General features: G+C 43.5%; 1 protein-coding gene across 1 annotated transcript in view; it reads left to right on the forward strand.

The window, feature by feature from the left end:
* Positions 1 to 22,276, forward strand: part of TUSC3 (tumor suppressor candidate 3) — a 274,534-nt gene that overhangs the window by 122,698 nt on the left and 129,560 nt on the right. Inside the window, exons 4-5 of the mRNA XM_075930369.2 lie at positions 8,524 to 8,664; positions 10,355 to 10,495. Of these exons, the coding sequence (XP_075786484.1) occupies positions 8,524 to 8,664; positions 10,355 to 10,495 (282 nt within the window). The remainder of the gene's footprint in view (positions 1 to 8,523; positions 8,665 to 10,354; positions 10,496 to 22,276) is intronic.

The raw sequence follows: 22,276 nt of genomic DNA on the forward strand, positions 1-22,276 counted from the left end.
AATTTGATGTTTCTGAGTCTCCAGCCCCTCCTTTGATAATCTGGGGATGCAGTGGCCTTCACACTTATCTCTCCAAAAACATTCTTTCTCTCATTCACACAAACAACACATTTACACAATTGCAGCATGGGACAGAAGAGGGTACTTATAATCACCTGAACAAAGTGACAAAGTCTTTCAACATTTAACTTCTTTCTATCTATTACAAGGCCTTGCCTACTATTAACAACACTATGTATTACAATATTCCATCCCTTCGCTTTAACATGAGAACATGCTAACATCAAACAACTAGAGTTGAGTTAACCAAGCTTCCTGGCCTGTCTGAGGCCTACATCTTGTGTTTAAGTTTAATCCAAACTTTTCGCTATAACATACATTCATTATAACTACCTAACTTATTGCTTACAAAATTACAAATCTACTTCTGTGAAAATAAAAGGAACTCATAAATGACCATATTATAATGTAGGCTTTTGAATAAATATTTATCAGAATTTACGTAGACAAATGTAACAAGACAGTGGACATCTGAGCTAATTACAAAAACACAGGAAATTTAATTCTTGATTGCAATACTAGTAGGTAAGCTGTTGCTGCATACTGGTTCCGAGTTGACGTAAAAGCGTGTCAGGTGATTTGAGTTCACCTTTCACTCTTTTTATATAGAAATGGGAAACCATTTCTAGGTCTGGTGACACTAGGGTGTCAGCTGTGTTTTTAAACATGTATCTGACAGAAGATATCTATCTTAGTATCCCACTAAATTAGGTTGTTTTAATATATTCTTTTTAACACAATTTATAAAAAAAATATATATTGTTCACCAAAGGAGGGAGCATATTGTATTCAGAAGAAAATTATTTTTAGGATCTAGTTTATTTTTCATAAATTGAACCGTGTACTTGATTTTTAACTAAAGCATTTATGTAATTAAATTACCATTTTGCAGAAAAATTAATGTTAACAAAGCAGATAAATAAAATGACACCCCCCTTGTATCATTAGACAAAACAATTTTTTTCATATTTCATCATTTTGATATTTTTCCAATGATAATTTTATATTAAATTCAATTATTGTGAGAGATTTCATGTAGTAAAATATATTTCCCTGTCCCGGCCCCCATGTTCAAATTAGCAATGCAAATTGCATTTGTTCATCTTGGTGAGGAATAATTTATTTTTTCAATTAATGTCCGGCCTGTCAGTATTTTCTGTTCTTCTTTGGGTGATGTCCCTGCGGGTGCTCCACTGTTGGTGACCAGGTGGTCCCCAGAGCCGCAGTTCGGAGCTTTTCTTAGCAGTTGACAGTTAGACTGCTCATGCGCAGGAGGCATCTCACGCCACTGACAGTTTGGTGCCTCATGCGGCAGCCTGACTCCCTCTCCCCCTTTCAGTTCCTCTTCACCCACCCTCGGTTGTGGACAGAGCTCTAACCTCTCTCTCCTCCGGCATTTTGTCTCTTCTCACATACTTGTTACTTAATTGCTTTTCATTCTGGGCTATTGCCCTGCATTGACTACTAGTTACAATTTCAGAGAACAAACCGCAAAGAGAAAGAACAGGCTGTCCTAGCCTAGGTCCTGACAGACTGCCGCAGCGGCAGCAGCTTTAATTTCTTTCAGACTCTGCTTCGCTCTTTTGGCTGGGACTCATTAAAAAAAAAAAATCAGTGAGTGAAAGGTGAATAAGGCAGCCTTAGATTCAGTATCACTCGGCAGGCTAACCCCTATGGCCTTGAAGAAATGTTTAAAATGTAACGAGACGCGTGTCAACCTCTGACAGGCATGAGGCATGTATAAAGTAGTTGGGGAAGCCCATGCCCCCCAAAATGAGACCATTGCAAGAGCCTCATGGCCAGAGCCAGAAAGGACTGTGAAATGTGGCTCCAAATTATTTTATTTGAAAGGACACTGCAACCATCAGATGAGCCCAAACCACTGGCAAAGCATGGAGACCTGAAACACAGGTCTGTGTCTCCACTGCCCCATAAACAGAGCAAGGCAACAGCCTCTCCATCCAGATCACTGTCCGCAAGCCGTCCCCCAGGCTAACCACTGGGGATGCCTTAAACACATCGAAGAAGCCTGCCAACACAGCTGCAACCCATACTAGCTCGGAGCCAGCATGCATATCAACGGCACTGCTTGGGCTGTGCAGACAGATCACGGCACCACTGCAGCCGGCACCACAGCATTCGGGGCTGCGGAGAAGCACAGAACCGCCTGCCAAGCAGCCCTGAAAATCTTTGGCACTGCTCCTCCTAAACCACCACCTGCAGAGACGCCCTCCCCTCCGAAAGCTTTAACACAGACGTGGCAGCATAAGAGCACAGCGCAGACTGAAGCCAATTTCACCTTAACAGCTGAAACCTACAGAAGTCAGCTGAGCTCATTCCTTCCTCCCAACAGGGGGTCCCCCACAGCTAGCTGACTTTCCAGGTTCACCCTCACATGGCACTAGATCCCTGCTGACACAGAGGAATGTTGCAGTTACTGAATATGATCAGAGGAGTGTTTTCTCCTCTTAACTTTCATCCCCAACTACATCTTGTCAATTTCAGCAGTACTACGAAAGACCTCATTTTTCTCATTGGTATTCAGCATGACAGTATCCTCCCTCCTTATTACCATCCCAGGTGGGCACCGTAAGACTATTGGGAGCCTGCAGACACTGTCCAATTGTCTCACCAAGGAGACTCCCACCAGCTTCTCGATCTCTCTCACTTCCATTGGACTCAGAAGAAGATGAGGAGGGTCAAATTCCTGATGGGGAGAGTGTCACACATAACCAGCAGACACATAACCAGCCTGTCTTCGGCAACAGGGGGTCATCATCTTTCTGTGTCTCAACAATTTCCTCATAAAGGGTCAATCACGAGCAGAGACATACAGGATGGTCTCCAAGACCAGACACCTATTGGATTACCTCGGATTCATCATAAGCGAACAGAAGTCAACTTGCAAACCAACTCGACATCTAATTCATCGGAGCTTACCTCGATTCTATATCAGGCCAGTCATACTTACCAAACCAATGATTCAATGTATTCCAGGGCTTAGAGACTACTCTAGCCATGAATCCATCATCTACCATGCATGCCTGCCTCCACATGGCAGTTAAGTATGTTGTTCAGTATGTGCATCTCCATTTCCATGCTATGCAGCACCAGCTGATTTCCGTATACAAGCCTTCCCGACATTCTCTTGGGAAGCAAGTCACCATCCCGGCATAGATACTAGGCTCTCTCAAGTGGTGGACTTCACACCATAACCTCCTCGCAGGAGTTTCCTTCCTGCAGGCCGAGCCATCAGTACAGATGACCACAGATGCTTCACAAATAGGATGAGGAGTACACATGCAACAAAACACAGTACAGGGAAGTGGACACTGCACAAAGCTATGTTACACATCAAACTTCTCGAACCTTACAAACTGCACTATATGGATCCCAATGGATAACACAACCACCATGTTCTACATAAAAAGGCGGAGTGGCGCACACTCTCAGTCCCTTTGTGCAGAAGCCATTCGCCTCTGAAACTGGTGCATTGTCCTCAAGGTATCTTACCTACCTGGAGTCATCAATGTCATGGCAAATACTTTGAGTCACAGTTTTACCAAAGAGCATGAGTAGGAGCTACACCCCATGGTTATGCAATCTATTTTCCTCAGGTGGGGCTACCCAGTAATAGATCTTTTTGTAACTAGGGACAATTCTAAGTGTTGTCAGTTTTGTTCTCGGGCACGACTGGGTGAGGGATCCATGGGTGATGTGTTCCTAATTGTTTGGAACAAATCTCTATGCTACGCATTTTCCCCCAGTCCTACTGATCCCCAGGATCCTGCGCCAAATTTGATCAGACATGGCTCGAGTCATCTTAATAGCCCCATCATGGTCCAGACAGATTTGGTTCCCATACCTTCAGCACATGGCAGTCGAGTGGCACCACTGCCATCACAACATGACCTTCTGTTTCAAAATGAGGGCAAAATACGTCACCCTGCAACCACACACAATACACTTTCATGCTTTGCTTCTCTATGGTTTCAGGGTGCCAAATCTCTATGTTCAGAACAAGTGAGAACTGTCCTCCTTCATAGTAGGAAGCCATCCATTGGAAAGACTTACCTGCACAAATGGAAATGGTTCACATTGTGGTGCCAACAGACACAAGTTGAGTTCTGTGTGGCCCCTCTCCATCTGATCCTAGATATCTACACTATTTGAAAAATGAAGGCCTATCCATTTCATCTATCAAGGTGCACTTAGCAGCAATCTCAATATTCCATGGGCTCATGGATGGGGCATCTGTGTTCGCCCACCTAATCACGAGAGTCCTCAAAGCCCTTCACAACCTCTATCCCCCTCGCAGAACCCGAGCACCTTCCCGGGAGATCAATCTAGTCCTACACGGCCTCATTAACCTCCCTCCCCCTTCGAACCTATGGCCACCTGTCCGCTTCTGCTCCTGACTTTGAAGGTGCTGTTTTTAGTGGCCATCACCTCTGCGAGGAGGGTTAGTGAGATGGGGCCCATGGGGTGGCCCATGATGTACTATATTCACTGAGGACAAAGTTACTTTAAGGCCACGCCCATCGTTTGTGCTCAAGGTCAGAACCTCCTTCCATATCAATGAGCCCATAGTCCTACGTACGTTGTACCCAAAGTCTCACGCATCCCACAGAGACTGTATCCTTCACAACTTAGATGTTTGGCGGGCTCTAGCCTTTTGCAATGACAGAACGCAACAGTTCCATAAATCTCCACGTCTTCTTGTCCCTTGCAAATCACTCCAAGGGCGCTCCGATTTCAACACAGCACATTTCCATGTTTTTAGTAGCCTTTATATTACATAGAATTATAGAGCTGAAAGAGACCTCAGGAAGTCATCAAGTTCAGCCCCCTACCCAAGGCAGGACCAATCTCAACTAAATTAACCCAGCCAGGGCTTTCTCAAGCCGAGACTTAAAAATCTCTAGGGATGGAGATTCCCCAACACCTCCCTAGGTAACCTATTCCAGTACTTCACCACCCTCCTACTGAAATGGTTTTTCCTAATATCCAACTTAGACCTCCCCCACTGTAACTTGAGACCATTGCTCCTTGTTCTGCCATCTGTCAGTACTGTAAACAGCCTTTCTCCATCCTCTTTGGAAGCTCCCTTCAGGAAGTCGAAGGCTGCCATCAAATCCCCCCTCACTTTTCTCTTCTCAGACTAAATAAACCCAAATCCCTCAGCCTCTCCTCATAGGTCATGTGCTCCAGCCCCCTAATCATTTTGGTCACCCTCCGCTGGACCCTCTCCAATGCGTCCCCATCCTTTCTATAGTGTGGGGGGGGGGTCCAGAACTAGACACAATACTCCAGATGTGGCCTCACAAGAGCCGAATAAATGGGAATAATCACTGGCAATGCTGGCAATGCTCCTCCTAATGCAGCCTAATATGCCATTAGCCTCCTTGGCTACAAGGGCACACTGTTGACTCTCATCCAGCTTCTCATCCACTGTAACCCCCAGGTTCTTTTCTGAAGAACTGCTGTTTAGCCAGTTGGTCCCCAGACTGTAACAGTTTTTTCCCCACCAAGGACTGTCCACCTCCTTCCCATACTGCATTGCCCTAGTGCATTAGTCTGGGAGCTGACTTTGCCCATGAAGACAGAGGGAAAGAAAGCATTGAGTACTTCAGCTTTTCCCACATCTGTCACTAGGTTACCTCCCTCATCCAGTAAGGGCCCCACACCCTCTCTGATCACCCTCTTATTGCTAACATGCCTGTAGAAACCTTTCTTGTTACCCTTCACATCCCTAATCACATTGTTACTGTCTTTGGAATAAACACCTATCAGCGCCACCTAGTGCACATTCCACTCATGCCACTGCAACATCAACCCCCTTCCTGAACAATGTTCCCCTGAAGGACATATACCAGGTGGCCACATGGTCATCCGACCATTCGTTTGCCAGGCTTTATGCTATTATGACTCAAATAGTGGCTGATACAACAGTGGCTACCGTGATATTATCTTCCGCTGATAAGCAGTAACTCCGCGTCCCACCATCCGCATGGAATACTGCTCTGTAGTCACCAACAGTGGAGTACCCATGGGGACATCACCCGAAGAAGAAAAGTAAGATATTCACTCTGTGTGGTAACAACTGTTTTTCGAGATGTGTGTCTCTGTGAATGTGCCATGACCCTCCCTTCCTTCCCTCTACTTGAAGTTTTTTTATTAACTCGGGTGTAGATGAGGAACTGAAGGGAGGAGGGGTGTCGGGCTGCCACATGAGGCACCAAACCATCAATGGCATGAGGCACCTCCTGTACATGCTCAATCCAATTGTCAACTGCTAAGAAAAGATCAGAATTACAGCTCTGGGGACCACCTGTAACCAACATTGGAGCACCCACAGAGACACACACCTGAAAGAACAGTCGCTACTGCACAGGGCGAGTAACTTCCTTTTTGTTTTCATATTGGCAATATTGGGACTACTCACTGTACGAATTTATATTTAAGACCATAGTGCTCTAAAGATTTACATATATACTTAGCTTTGCACACTAAGTGGTCACATAAGCTTAATGAATAGTGATAGAAATGTAGCCGTGTTAGTCTGGTGTAGCTGAAACAAAATACAGGACTATGTAGCACTTTAAAGACTAACAAGATGGTTTATTAGATGATGAGCTTTTGTGGGCCAGACCCACTTCCTCAGATCAAATAGTGGAAGAAAATAGTCACAGCCATATATACCAAAGGATACAATTAAAAAAAATGAACACACATGAAAAGGACAAATCACATTTCAGAACAGAAGGGGGAGGGGGGGGGGAGGAGAAGAAAGGAATGTGAATGCCTGTGAGTTAATGATATTAGAGGTGGGGAATGGTAGATGTCTGTGAGTTAATAGTATTAGAGGTGATAATTGGGGAAGCTATCTTTGTAATGGGTAAGATAGCTGGGGTCTTTGTTCAGCCCCCTGCGGAGAGTGTCAAATTTTAGCATGAATGCCAGTTCAGAGGATTCCCTTTCAAATGCAGATTTGAATGTCTTCTGAAGTAGGATGCAGGTGAGTAGGATTCAGGATCTCTACCAAGCATTTATAAACGTCAACTACCCACCCGAAGAAATAAAAAAGCAAATTGAAAGAGCCAAACGAATACCTAGAAACCAACTACTACAAGACAGACCCAAGAAAACCAACAATAGAACACCACTTGTCATCACCTACAGCTCCCAACTTAAACCTGTCCAACACATTATCAATAAATTACAGCCTATACTGGAACAGGACACTAAACTCCAAAAAGCTCTGGGAGACAGACCCATAGTCTCCTATAGACAGCCACCTAACCTCAAGATGATTCTTACCAACAACCACAGGACATACCACACTAATACCAACCCTGGTACTTTCCCTTGCAACAAACCCCGTTGCAAGCTTTGTCCACATATTCACTCTACTGACACCATTATTGGGCCTAACCAAGTGAGTTATAAGATCAAGAATACATGTTCCTGCGCCTCCAGAAATATAATCTATGCTATCATGTGCTGAAAGTGTCTGTCTGCTATGTACATTGGACAAACGTCTCAGACACTTCGCCAAAGAATCAATGCCCACAAAACAGACATTAGACAGGATCACAAAGAAAAAACAGTTGCTTGCCATTTCAACCAGAAAGGACACTGTCTCAATGACCTATTCACCTGCATCCAACTTCAGAAGACATTCAAATCTGCACTTGAAAGGGAATCCTCTGAACTGGCATTCATGCTAAAATTTGACACTCTCCGCAGGGGGCTGAACAAAGACCCCAGCGATCTTACCCAGTACAAAGATAGCTTCCCCAATTATCACCTCTAATACTATTAACTCACAGACATCTACCCTTCCCCACCTCTAATATCATTAACTCACAGGCATTCACATTCCTTTCTACCCCTTCCCCCCCCCCCCCCCCCCCGCATCCTCCTTCTGTTCTGAAATGTGATTTGTCCTTTTCATATGTGTTCATTTTTTTAAATTGTATCCTTTGGTATATATGGCTGTGACTATTTTCTTCCACTATTTGATCTGAGGAAGTGGGTCTGGCCCAAGAAAGCTCATCATCTAATAAACCATCTTGTTAGTCTTTAAAGTGCTACGTAATCCTGTATTTTGTATAAGCTTAATGGTATGTGATAGTTAAAGTATGTGCTTACATTTTTGCAAGATTGGGTTGTAAATATTAGTTGCAACTTTATGTATTATTAACAAGATATTTTAAAGATGATACTTTGCTAGTTATATAACAAATGGACATATTAGGTAAAAGGAACACTTACAATTGAAATGGTTTATGAAATGACTATGGTGTCTTAAAAAGCCTAAATGAAGAAACTGAAAGGAAAGTTCTTAGGACTTTTTCACTAATAGAAATGTATATTTAAATGTTTGAAAATCCACTAACATTTATTTAATATTGTTGTAACTTCTTCTCCTTTTTTTTTTTTTTTTTTTTTTTTTGGTAGCTCAATATGAACTCTGCTCCGACATTCATGCATTTTCCTCCAAAAGGTAAACCCAAAAGAGCTGACACTTTCGACCTGCAGAGGATAGGATTTGCAGCAGAGCAGCTAGCTAAATGGATAGCTGACAGAACAGATGTTCATGTAAGACATTTGACAATGTTAAGACCGATTCAAACTTATCTTCTGTTTTATGATGGACTGACACCCAGAACTGTTTCCCCCCTCATGTCTGTTTATTAGAATCTTAGAAGATATGGGTTGGAGAAGATCTCAAGAGGTCATGTAGTCCAATCCTCTGCTGAAAGCAAAACCAATCCCTAATATAGGTTGTATCTCCCTTAACTGGGACTCCCTGGTCCAGCAACATCTGTGGTGGAGCATGGATCACAGATATTCCTGGATCACAGAGTTCAGGAAGAGGGAGGTCTGGCAGCAGGACAGGAGCGCTGTAAGGGACACCAGCAACTCAGTCAGGAGGTGTGTGTGTGTGTGTGTGTGTGTGTGTGTGTGTGTGTGGTGGGGGCGGATGGTCGGCATGGCAGAGAGTTCTGGCCCCAGCGGAGCTCCCTAGCCCCAGTGGCTGGGGAGCTCTAGCCTAGCAGTGGCCGTGGAGCTCTGGGCCTAGTCAGGGAACTCTGATCTCAGCTGCAGCAAGGGAGCTCTGCTCTGGCTGCTCAGCTCTGGCCATGGTACTCCAGCCTTAGTAGTAGTGCGGCTGGCAAGAGCCCCCGGTGGGCTAAGGCAGCAGTGTGGGCAGGCTGGAACCCTAGCGTGGTGGCAGCACAGCCACAAGGGGAGGGACCTTCCTTGGTCTGGAAAATCCCCTTGTTCAGGACTAGTCAGGTCCCGAAGGTTCTGGACCAGCAAAGTACAACCTGCAAATCATATGAAATCTACAAAAATGGGTTAAAATAATTATAAAAAATTGAGCTGTGACTCTTGAGCACACTGTGGTAACTTAAGTAATTTTATAGTTACATTTTCATCCAGACTTATTCTAGCACAAAATGAGTGATGATATTGTGACAATTATTTGATAAAGGTGAGCATGTATTTGCAATGTTATTTACCAAAGTATGAAGTTTCAGAAGTATTTTATGCCAAAAATAATGACACAGGCATAGCAATCTGCAAATATGTTGAAGGAATTTATTTAATATAGTTGAATGTTACATTCAGTTGTCTCTTAAAAGTGAAATAAAAAACTCTGAAAAATAATAACTGCACTGCTTAAGTTTCCAGTTCAGTAACATGCAGAGGGACTATCTTCAGATTTTAAGATAGATTCAAAAACACAAAAAATCTTGTGCTAGCAGTATTGCTTATTGATACTTACGTCATAGTCATGCAGGAATACAAACAAGGTGCAGTGGATGTGGTCTTATTAGGCCACAGTTTTACTCACTTAAATCTGTGAATATTTGGCAGTAATTCATACAATGCAGGGAATTTTTTAAAAATCTTATTCACTTCCACCTGTTTGGAAAGACTGCCATCAGCGTTTCCCCTTCCTAGATTGGATCCAGACAATTACTGAGATCCCCACATCCCTCCACTCATGTGAGGGTTAAAGAGGAACTGGGAAAAGGAAAGGAGGAAGTTCTCCTTTGTCTGTCAGGTATTGACTTTCAATAGTGTGGTATTGTGTCATACCTGTACAAGAACATGATTAATATAGAAAATAGTGTGCACTCAGTAGCACATTGGATCACTATGCTGTGTGTTTGTGTGTGCATGTATATATGCGTGTGTGTAACATTATATCACTTCTGTTTGTCAGAAAATGGAAGAATAATTGATGCTTTTGTTTTCTTCTCCCATGCCCCTGCAGATTAGGGTATTCAGGCCTCCAAACTATTCAGGCACTATTGCACTGGCTCTTTTAGTGTCGCTTGTTGGTGGCTTACTGTACCTACGAAGAAATAACTTGGAGTTCATCTACAACAAGACTGGCTGGGCAATGGCAGCTTTGGTATGCTAATATTTAATATTGATTTTAAGTGTCAGTAATATTGTACAAGTTTTATATTTTTATGCAACAACAAAATACAAATATCACTTCCCAAGTAATTTAGGAAGTACTGCATTAACAAGTTTGTGAGAATGAGACTATATTGAACATAAACTTGAAAAATGAATAGCTGTGTTAAGTCTTATGGGTGGTAAATCAGGAGCATACAACTGAGAATTTTACTAATTTATTAGCCAATAATTAGCTCCAGTGTTGTTGGTGATTAAATATGCTGTTCAGCACCTGACCATGATGGTGACCATGATTGTGAAAGGTTAAAGAAGGTTAGAGAGGCTACAAAATCAGAAAATGGAAAGATAATGGGTGATTTCAGTCATCCTCATATTTACTCATCATATGTCACCTTAGGGCATGATACAGAGATGAATTTCTAGATACCATGAATGACTGCTTTTTGGAGATTCTAGTCTTGGAACCCAAAAGAGAGAGGCATTTAATGATGTAGTCCTAAGTGGGGTACAGGATCTAGTGCATGAGTTGTCTATTACTGAATTACTTGTTAACACTGACCATCATATAATTAAAGTTTGCATATTTGGAATGGGAAACCGCACAAAACCCTCCCCACTACAGTATCATTTAACTTCAATAAAAGAAATGAGACAAAAATGAGAATATTTGTTAGAAGGAAATTAAAAGAAGCAGTCACAAGGGGAAAATGGTGGCAAGCATCTTTGAGACAATTTAGAGGCCCAGCCTAAATCACAAAAAATAAGTAGGGGGACCAAAAGGATGTTGACCTTGTTAAAAGAGCAGAGTAATGGAGGCTGTTGGAGGTGTAAAAAAAAAAGAAAAAAAAAGTCCTTTAAAATTTGGAAGTCAAATCATAATGCAAAAGATAGGAAGGAGTAAAGGCAAGAAGTTATGGACATGCTAAATGAATTACATGCATTCAGGCCTGCTGACAGAAGGGACAGACAAAGGGGGCAACTGCCCCAGGGCCTGGTGATTCAAAAAGCAGCTCCCAGCTGCTGCTGCTGCTACTGCAAAAGTGGCAGTGGCCGGAGCTCTGGGTTCTTTAAATTACCACTGGAGCATTGTGCAGGCACATTCTGGTTGGTTCTGAGGACTGCCAGGGGCATGTGGCATGGTGAGGTGCACTTCAGATGGCACTGCAGGCTACCTGCTCCAAGACCCTTTTCCCTTTTCCCCTCTCCCTCTGCCCCCTGCTTGCATAGACCTTCACTGTAGAGGATGATGGGGAGATACTTCTTTTGGGAGCAAGAAATCTAAAATACTGTCCTAAATTGTTATGACAAGAGATGAGCTTTTAGAATAAATTGATGTATTAAATGTAATAAGTCAGTGACCAGATGGAATTCGCCCAAGAGTTCTGAATAAACTCAGATATGAAATTGCAGAACTACTTTCTCTAGACTCTGTACCACATGACTGGAAGATAGCCTATATAAAACTGTTTTTTTTTTTAGAAGAGCTCAAGGGAAGAGCCTGGCAATTACAGGCCAATGAGCCCAGGATAATTAGCAGAATCTACAGTAAAGAACAGATACTTTAGTTAAGTTGTTGAGTAATAATCAACATAGTTTTTGTAAAAGGAAGTCATGCCTGATAGTCTATTGGTGGTCTTTGATGGAGTCAACAGGCATGGGGTACAAGGGTAATCTAGTTAAGATAATGTACTTGTATTTTCAGAAAGTCTTTGCAAGATTCCATGTCAAAGGCTCTTACAGAAAGCCTTTAAGTAGCCATAAGTCAAGAGGGAAGGTCCTCTCATGAATCGTTAACTGGTTAAAATATAGGAAACAAAGGATAGGACTAATTGGTGATTTTTCATAGTTGAGAAAAGGCAACAGTGGGGCCCAAGATACTGTTCAGCATATTCCCTAATGAGCTGAAAAGGGGGTTGAACAATCAAGTTTGCAATAATACCAAATTATTCAAAGAAATTAAATCCAAAGCAGAGAGCAAAGGGCTCTCACAAAACCAGGTGAAACTTTACTTTGTACTTATCTATGTAATGCATACTGGAAAAGTCCCAATTCTTTTAATTATAATAGAATATTGGATTCCATTTCTTGGGTGGTCATAGCTAATTTAGAATATGGAAAGACCAAGGATAGTTGTCTTAAAATTTCAGCTCAATACATTGCAGGAATAAAAAAGGCTGATAGCTTGTAATGCCATTATCTTAATCCATGGTGCTTTACAGTTGAATACTCTGTCCAGCTCTGGTTTCCACATCTCAAACAGGATATAGTAGAACAAGAAAAGTTTCAGAGAAGAGCAACAAAGATGCTCAAGGATCTGGAATTGCTTTCATATCAAGTGAGACAAAAAAGATTAAGAGATTTCTACTTAAAAAGTATGTCTCAGGGGTATATATGGTTGTGAATGATGTGAAAAATTGAATAGGAGAGTGTTACTTTCTCTTTCCCACTATAAAAGAACCTTATGTCACCCAATGAAATTGACAGAAGGCTTAATAGAAACAAGAGGAAATATTTTTTTCAAACAAAACACAACTAACTTGTGAAACACATTGTCATTGGGCATGATGGCCAAAAATATAATTGGGTTCAAAAAAGAACTGGATAGAATTATTGAGGATGGGTCCATCACTGTCTATTAGCCACGGTGGCCAGGGACAGAACCCTTGCTCTGCTGTCTTGAATGCTTCCTTGGGAAACTCTGGTGTGGACAGAATACTGGGAAGATGAACCATAGTTTGACACAGTTTGGAAGCTCATATGTTCTTAACTTGGGCTAGTCGAGATACATTTTAACCAAAAATATTGTAAGGGTTTCAAGTGGCCATTATTGCCATTCTATTGTAGCAACTTAAAGGAAATGGTGGTAACATTTAGTAGTTAATAAGTTAATGAATTAATTTATAATAACGCTAAGGAGAATTAAAAGTTTTTATAAATATATGAACGAGAAAGTGGTACAGAGAAAGAAGATAAATTAAAGAAATGAAGAAAGGAATAAAACGTTTACGAATAGCTGAATTACTCCTTACCTTAAAAATCTGTCTTCAACAAAAGAGTTGAAATGTAGATGCTTAGTTGAAATGTAGTTTTTGAGATAATACTCAAATGAGAACCATTGAGACGGTTTAGATTATTGAATTCTTGGACATCAAGGAAATAAATAAATGTTTTGTTTTACCTCTCACACTCTATTATAGTTTATTGATTTATAATTTCATGGGGCTATAGTAGGCTCAGCAGAAAATGTAGTCTCTGCCACAAATACTTCATAAGATCAATTTTACTTATGAGTAAAGTGAGTATGGAATATAATAAGATGGCAACTGCTCTTCCAAAAGTCTAATTTATTTTCTTGCCAAACCAATGGCACAAATATGAACAAGGTAAAAATGATAGACATATTTATTGCTTAATTTTCAGAGTCCCTCTGCATCAGCAGCTTCCATTAAATTAATCAAAAATGGGAGCTGAAGTTGTCCAGTGTGTCTGGAACATTAGACCACTAGAGGATCTTTATCCTTCATTGACACAGAACTGAAGTAGCAAGATGTTAAAGGAAATTTTCAGTGCAAATGCCTTCATCCAAGAAACATGAATATACAAAGACATCAATCCTTGAAATATGGTTACTGATAAGTAAATTCAAGTTTCCTTTTTTCAGGCTGATGTTTTTTGCTTCAACTGTGTAGAGAAAACCATAAATATGTATATACATAGATAATTTTTTTAAAGGAAAAAGTTATTGTAGATGTCCCCCTACCACAGATTTTAGCAAGGAAGTGGGTGAAATAACCAAAGAACTCTAGTTTTTAAATTGCCTGTTCCTCTTTGTGCTTAATCATAAAGAGAGATAATGGCTGACATGAGAAAAGAGTCTAGGGATAAAAGTTAATTGCAAAACTCCAACTGACTTCTCTTGGGGCCAGAATTTTGTCTGTGGCATTATAAGCTCCAGTCGCTTATTCTAACACCTCTTGCATCAAAGAAAATTTGGCTTGCTACATTCTGTATTAATTTTGTGTGTGTCATTTCCATATTGCCACTATTTTATTCAGATAATTATTTTAGGTTTGTTACTGAGGCATCCTGAATTTCTGAAGCATTTCAACCTAATTGATACTGCAGTCCTAATTAAATTCCACAAGGATTACTTAAATCATTGCCTACTGTAACCACACAAGAATAGTTCTGAGAGAGTAAATTCTAATTCACTCTGTGGCAGAAAGTTTTATAAGACAGCAATATTCAATAAATATTTTTCAGTTTAGAACTTGAACCATAAGGACGTGAAATATTTTGAATGGACTAAATGTTTTTGTGATACTAACAGATGAGGCATCAATGCATGCCAAAGCCCTCATGTCTCAAATGAACATGGACAAATATGTATCTGGAATCAGTCTTGCTAACCTTGGTGTTAGTGTTGATAAAGCAGGTATGACCGTTATAAAAATGTATTTTTATAAATGTGTCTAATCTTTCCTGGATAGCTGAGAGTTGCTGCATACATTAATCAAACCTCTGACATCTGTAGTCTACATTGTAAGGTAATATTTAAGCATTTTATTGGAAGTCTCTATGATTGTGTAAATCACCAGACAGAAGAAAGATGTTAACTAAGGTAAAGAATTGGTCTCCAAAAGAAGGAGTTGAGAAATTCATATACTGAATTTCATATATACTTTATGTGTATTCATTTATACTGTGTCTAACAACAGTCAATCTTGTGTGCAAAAATGATTGAGGTGACAGCTTTTTCTCCATTATCCAAACCAAATTACTTTGTATTGGTTTTGTTGTATGCTGTGTCTAAATATAATCTCCATCCTTTAATAGAATCTCCCAGAACTGATCCATACAGTTGCCTGGGTTCCCTTTGATTTCAGTAGACCTCCACATAGACACAAGTTTCTACATTAGCAGATCCTTTTGCAAGACTAGACCTTGGATTGCAAGTTCTTTAGGGCAGGCACAAGTTCTTGTCTATGTTCAATAAATGCCTAGCACACTTTAGGTACTATATACAGAGTAATGATGTATGTACATCTTAAAGTGCATTTGCAGGACTCACAACCATAGCTGCTCCTGCTGTTCAGTCAGAGAATTAGCACAGTCCTGTTTGAGTGAGCCATGTCAGCTAGTATCTCACTTGTATTTCAATTCTGTCTCCAGCATCTGTAGCTGGACCTGTGTTACTCCCTGGACTGGGGTGTACACTTCAGAGCACGGACCTCCAGCTGTGCCACCAATTCTGTTCTCCCACCTTCTGGGAGATTCAACAGACCATCTGCTGTTTCTGCACCTGCTGCTGTAGCCAATTGCAGCCTTAAAGTTTAAGCCCTTGCCTCATGGGCATACCAGTCTGTTTCAGGCATGCTACTCTGTGGCAAGTGCAGTGCAAAGTGGTGTGAAACCAAGCCCACCCAATACTTTGAGTCATGACCCAGGGACTCTCTAGCAGCAGTTGTATGCTATCCTCCTTTTCTCCCCTCTACTGCCTGTGTTCCCTGGGCCTCTTTCCCATGGTTCTTATGTCATCTTGGCCTTTTTTTCAGGGAATCATGCCAGAGCTCTCCTTTTGCTCTTCTGACCTGCCCAGGACTGTTCTGTCCAAGGTGTTGCTCCTTCTATGGGAGCCAGTCCTTTGCCCTTGCTGGTCAAAGCTAGAATGATACCCTCTCTCCAGCCTTTTTTAAAGGCCCAGCATGTGCCTGATTGGCTGCCTTCTGTCCTTATCCTGATGGGCTCCCTGCAGGCTCTTTTTGTTTGACTACAGTTTTGCTCAACTTCACTATGACCCCTTTCACACTGGAGTAGGACAGCTGCCCCACTACATCATTGTAGTTCTGAATTTTTGTATTTTAATTGGTGCTTAATAAATATTAAAATAGTCAACTACTTCTTCATAAAAGGCCTTGAAAAAGGAGTGTTAAGAAGGCAATAGCCAGTGTCTAGTGAGTCATGCCTAAATAATCCCATACAGAAATGCTGAAACAATTACAAAGTATATTAATAATTTGTAAACAATTTCAGAAATAGTCGGTCTCATAAATATTTTTCTCTTTAGGACATTTTAAACTAATTCATTTGGGGCACCCTGGCAACAGATATAACATCTAGAGTAGGCTCACACTTGAAATGTGAAATTTGGCAGTTATGCCTGCTCTCCATTGGCAGCTCTTTTTGAAGCTGATGCAGAGCTGAGGAAGGAATATTGCTATTTTAAGAGTAGTTTTTGCAACTTCGCTCAGATAAAAAATATAACTCGCGGTTTTCCAGACTGCCCTTTGAAAATGCCTTCAACAATTGAGTAGCGTCTTCAAAGAGGAGACATGTGAATTTGTGATTTATTGGGGCTTTTGTTGTGAGGTGTGTGAGGCATTTTTTGAGGAAATTTAATTATTTTTCACACCAAGCCATATGCTTCTTTGAAACCATTTTCATACTACACAAACTTCACATTATTGAATTAGTTGAATCTTTCCCACGTGAAAAATTGTATTAAAGGAGTTAAACTTTTTTAACTTACTCTGGAGGGGCTGGGATGTGTGAAAGTTATCTCCTGGTTTGTATGGCTTCTTTAAGTAGAGCAGTAATCTGAGATGCTGACTTGGCCAATCAGACGTAACCAAATCACCTAAGTATACAAATTAAAAAGAGGAAAAAATACATTTTTTTAAAATTTACATAAAAAAATTATCCTGCATTATCCTTAATAATGGAAGGATATAATGATATATTCTGTTCTCACTTGCATTCATTTGTATTTTCACTGTGTATATGAGAGCCAAATTTGGCTTAAAAGCTTTTTTTCTTTATAATGTGGGAAGCACTTTAATTTTATAACAGTAGAAGATAATGATAAATGCTTTATCTTATTTAGTAACACGTAGAGTGTGTTTACACAGCAAAGTTATTTTGGAATAACATTTGTTATTCCGAAATAACTGTGAGCGTTTACACAGCAAAACCGCTATTTTGAAATAGTGGACGGCTTATTCTGGCTTCTGTTAACCTCATTCTACGAGGAATAATGCCTATTCTGAAATAGATATTTTAGAACTGGGGCTGTGTTGACAGGGAATAGCTGCTATTTCAAAATAGGGGACCTCCAGGCCTTCCCAGGATGCTCTTTTGGCCACTGTGTCTAGACTCTATCTCCCAACATCCCTGGAATCCTTAAGGCTGCAGCCTCTGCCGACAGAGTTTGTGGCTCGCAGCAGGTCTGACAGCCCTGAGCCACCCTGCAGTTGCACCTGACTTGATTTTGCCCAGAAATGAGCCAGTCTGATGATGTCATCCAGCCCTCCGCTGTTCCCAGAGAGCAGTCAGACAGCTCCCAGGAGTCTTCCAGGGTCTGCAAAAGACAAGTGCTGCCTTGATCTGGTGCAGAGATCCTGACCTCATTGAGGTTTGGGGGCATGAGACCAACCTCCAGGATCTCCACACTAGATGCAAGAATGCAGATGTCTATGGTCGGATGGCTAACAGCCTGGAAAGTAAAGGCTACATCCACAGCTGAGAACAGGTGCAGATGAAAGTGAAAGCCCTGCCAGGCTTATGCCAGAGCCATGGAGGGCACCTCCTGATCTGTGGCAGAACCCCAAAGCTGCCTTTATTTTAAGGAGTTTGACCGCATCCTAGGGTTTGGGGCAGACCCCTTCCCCTGGTTTTAGACTCTGGTCTTGAGATTCCCATTGTTATCACGGGGGAGGGGAGAGAACAGCAATGAGGAGCAGCAGGACGTGGACAAGGCCACCATCAGCACACAGCTGACCCAGGGAGCCCCAAAGCCTCCCTGTGGACATGTTCCAGGCATCGTCCGAGCCTGGGGAAAGTACATCGTGTGAGTGCTGTCACTTTCCCTTCATACAGAAGTGGCAAGAGCTGGAGGGGGGTGAGGGAGCTGGGCACACTTGGCTCTTGCTGGCTTCAGATTGTGCAGCAGCCTGTGCACGTGGGAAAATGTGCACACAACCCTAGGGGGCTGCCACAAAGGATCCTTGTGCTATTGGCCATAGGGTGCCTGCCATGCTCCTAACCCCAGGATGGGACACCCTCTCTCCACAAGCCAGGCTAGGGACACACACACACACACACACCACTCTCTCAGCAGTCCCGCACATGGCATACAGGCATGCCCACAGTCTTGGGGAAGCACCCACTCCCAGGGACATGTGGGCCCACTGGCCAGAGTGCACATGGCCTTGCTTCAAGCACATTGCCTGTGACAAAACTGAGAACTGTCACTCTCGGTTTGCAGATGGGGGCTAGGCTTCAGGCACTGTGTCCCCTGGAATGACTGAACATATCTCTTTATTCTTCACAGTCAGAACAGCTATGAGAGGGAGACAGTCAACACCACCCGGGTCAGCCTCCTGGACCCGAGGCATCCAAAGGTGCAACCGTCCCATGGATGAGTACTAAAGGCAGCACCTGATGGCACTCCGAGCCCTGCACCACACCATCCTTGGCTGGGTCCAAGAGGACCTCTAGCTGTGTCAGAAGAGCTGGCGGGAACTGCTTGTGCAGAGCCGCTCCCTGTGCGCTGATGTCCACTTCCTTGTGCAGATCATGATGTCTCTGCTCTATCTCCTGCTTCGCTCCTCCTCCCACTCCCTCTCCTCCTCCTGCTTTTCCTCTCATCCCACTCCGTCAGGGACACCGAGGCCTCCACACCCATGGTGGTGGGATCCATAGAGTCCGGCACCACTCCCAGCTCCAACCCTGAGCCTTTCCTTCCCCTTCCAGCTCTCTCCTCTCTCCTGAAACATTCTCAACACCCTCCCCTTCTTCCACCCTCTCTCCTCCCCTCTTCCAGGTTTTCCCCAGTCTCTCCCCAGTTTCTTTGACCCCACAGTAAAAATACAGAGTGTTTAGTTTTTCAAAAAAAAGTGTCTTTATTTTTCATCAAGAAAGAGGGGAAAGGGGGGAAGAAAGGGGTAAGTGGAGGGACGGCAGTAAGGAGTGAAGCAGAAGCTCCCAGTGGGCAACCCAGGGGACAGTGTCACTGGTCCCTCCAGGAGAAGCTGTCCCTCAGGGTCTTCCAGATGCACATGGACCATGGTGGGCCTATTGGATGGCAGCTGTGCACGGCTGCTTGCAGCCCCTGCTTATGCAATCAGCCTCTACTCCCCACCCTGGGAGGAAGGCCTCCCTCTTCTGTTCACACACATTGTGCAGAACACAGAACACCAGCCACCACATGTAGGATGATGTGCTCCCGAGGTCCAGGCAGAAAAGGAGGCATCTAAACCATGCCTTGAAGTGGCTGAAGGCAGCCTCAATGACCATGTGGGCCCTCCTCAGCCTGACATTGAATACCTCTCGGGAGTAGTTGAGGTGGCTAGGGAGGGTTTTATGAGCCACAGCTACAGGGGATAGGCCTTATCCCCCATCAGGCAGACAGACATGTCCACATCCCTGACCCTAATGTTGCAGTCAGAGAAGAGTTCCGGCATGCAGCTTCTGGAACACACTTGAATTCCTAAAAATACATGCATCGTGTGCCTTACCCAACCACCCAACACATATGTCTGGCCTGTAGGGCCACCACAATGTATCTCTGCCATTAATGTACATTGATGCCTGATGGTTTGGGGCACAGATAGGGATATGTGTCCTATTGATAGTCTCCTTTCCCCCCCACAGTTGGGGAAGTCCAGAGCATCAAATCCAGTGATGATAGTGTCAAAATCAGCAAGGCAGATGACTCTGTGCAGCAGGATGCTGTTGATCACCCTGACCGCCTGCAGAAGGAGACAAACAGAGAATCACAGGGGTGCCAGGGCTCTTGCTAGTCCCTCCACCTCCTCTATTCTCCTCCCCTTCACTCACCAGGAGCAACCCCCTCCAGTTCCCCCAACCCCTTGCAGCACTTTGTGAGGGCAGGACTGAAGAAACCTTCCCAGAGAGGGGGCTTGCACCACCCCCATTCCCACCTTCTTTCCCTGGGGAAGTCAATTCCGCCCCTCTCCTGGAACAATAGTTCCAGATTGCCATACTTGAATTACCAGGTCTGTGACAGTCAATCTCCCCAGGATGAACTGTTTCCCCACGGATTGGTAGCTATCCATTGTGGAGAGATTCTATAGGGTGATGCCGACATGCTTTTGAAGGGGGATGGCAGGCCTCATGTGCATGTCCTATCTCCTCAGGGCAATGGCGAGCCATTCACAGACCTCCAGGAAGGTGTCTACTGACCTAATGCCCTGCCTGAACTGGTTCTGGATGGTCTTAAATACAATTCAGCATCCAGTCAGTGTGGACGCGCTATTTGAAAATAGCTAAGCACTATTTTGAAATACATTTTGTTTGTAGACGTGCTATTTCGAAGTAAGCGATTCCAGAAAATCTCCTCTGGAATAGCTTATTCTGAAATGGCTCTGTAGACATAGCCCTAGGCTACATCTACACTGGCCCCTTTTCCGGAAGGGGCATGTTAATTTCAGAGATCTCAATAGGGAAATCCGCGGGGGATTTAAATATCCCCCGCGGAATTTAAATAAAAATGTCCGCCACTTTTTTCCGGCTTAGAAAAGCCGGAAAAGAGCGTCTACACTGGCCCCGATCCTCCGGAAAAAGCGCCCTTTTCCGGAGGATCTTATTCCTACTTTGAAGACTACAGACCCCAGCAGACCACAGGCACCGCGACTGAAGCGGCAGCAGCGGGCGGGTTCCCCCGCTTCTGAGGCTTTGCCAAAGCAAAGTCTCAGAAGCTCGGGGAAACGCCGCTGCTGCCACTTCAGTCCCCTGCCTGTGGTCTGCTGGGGACCGTCCCCAGCAGACCACAGGCACCGGGACTGAAGCCGCAGCCGCGGGGGGTCCCGCGCCTCTGAGGCTTTGCCAGAGCAAAGCCTCAGATGCGCGGTACCCCGCTGCCGCTGCAGCTCTACTCCTGTATCCCTGGTCTGCTGGGGGGGGGGGCACGGCTAGTATGCCCCCCCCCAGCAGACCAGGCTTTTGTTTTGGACCCTGGAGCAGAGCAGCTGGGGCGCTGCCAATTGGTCCTGCAGCGCCTTCTGGGCACTACTGGACCAACCCAGCAGCATCCCAGCTGCTCTGCCCCAGGTCCTGATTCAGCCGCTGCTGGTCAGTTTCAGCAGTGGCTGAATCAGGACGCCTGGGGCAGAGCAGCTGGGGTGCTGCTGGGTTGGTCCAGCAGCGCCGAGGAGCGGTGCTACTGGAGCAACCCAGCAGCACCCCAGCTGTTCTGCCCCAGGCGTCCCCAAGTCAGCCGCTGCTGAAACTGACCAGCGCTGACTACAGGAAGCCCGAGGCAGAGTTGCTCTGCCCCAGGCTTCCTGGAATCAGCTGCTGATCAGTTTCAGCAGCAGCTGACTTGGGGAAGCTTGGGGTTCTTAAGTTGAATCTTTATGTAAGTCAGAACTGGCGTCCAGATTCAGCTGCTGTTGAAACTGATCAGTTTCAGCAGCGGCTCAATCTGGACGCCAGTTCCGACTTACATACAGATTCAACTTAAGAACAAACCTACAGTCCCTATCTTGTACGTAACCCGGGGACTGCCTGTAGTTATAAAATGAATTGTTAAATTATTGAATATGGAAGAAATTAGACGATAATACTTTGTTGCATTTGTGTCACCCCTTGTTTTAAATTACTTTTTTTTAAATAGACACAAATATTAATGCTTGTATTTTTGAAAGTTCATGAATGCATCATTAATTTTTATTCCTGTTCTAAATGGTGGCACCAATATCTGCAGAATTCTGTTTGTTCTTAACCTACTCAGGGACTCTAGTGAGTTGTT

Source organism: Pelodiscus sinensis, chromosome 4 (assembly GCF_052426305.1).
Source record: "Pelodiscus sinensis isolate ZL-2025 chromosome 4, ASM5242630v1, whole genome shotgun sequence".
Lineage (NCBI taxonomy): Eukaryota > Metazoa > Chordata > Testudines > Trionychidae > Pelodiscus > Pelodiscus sinensis.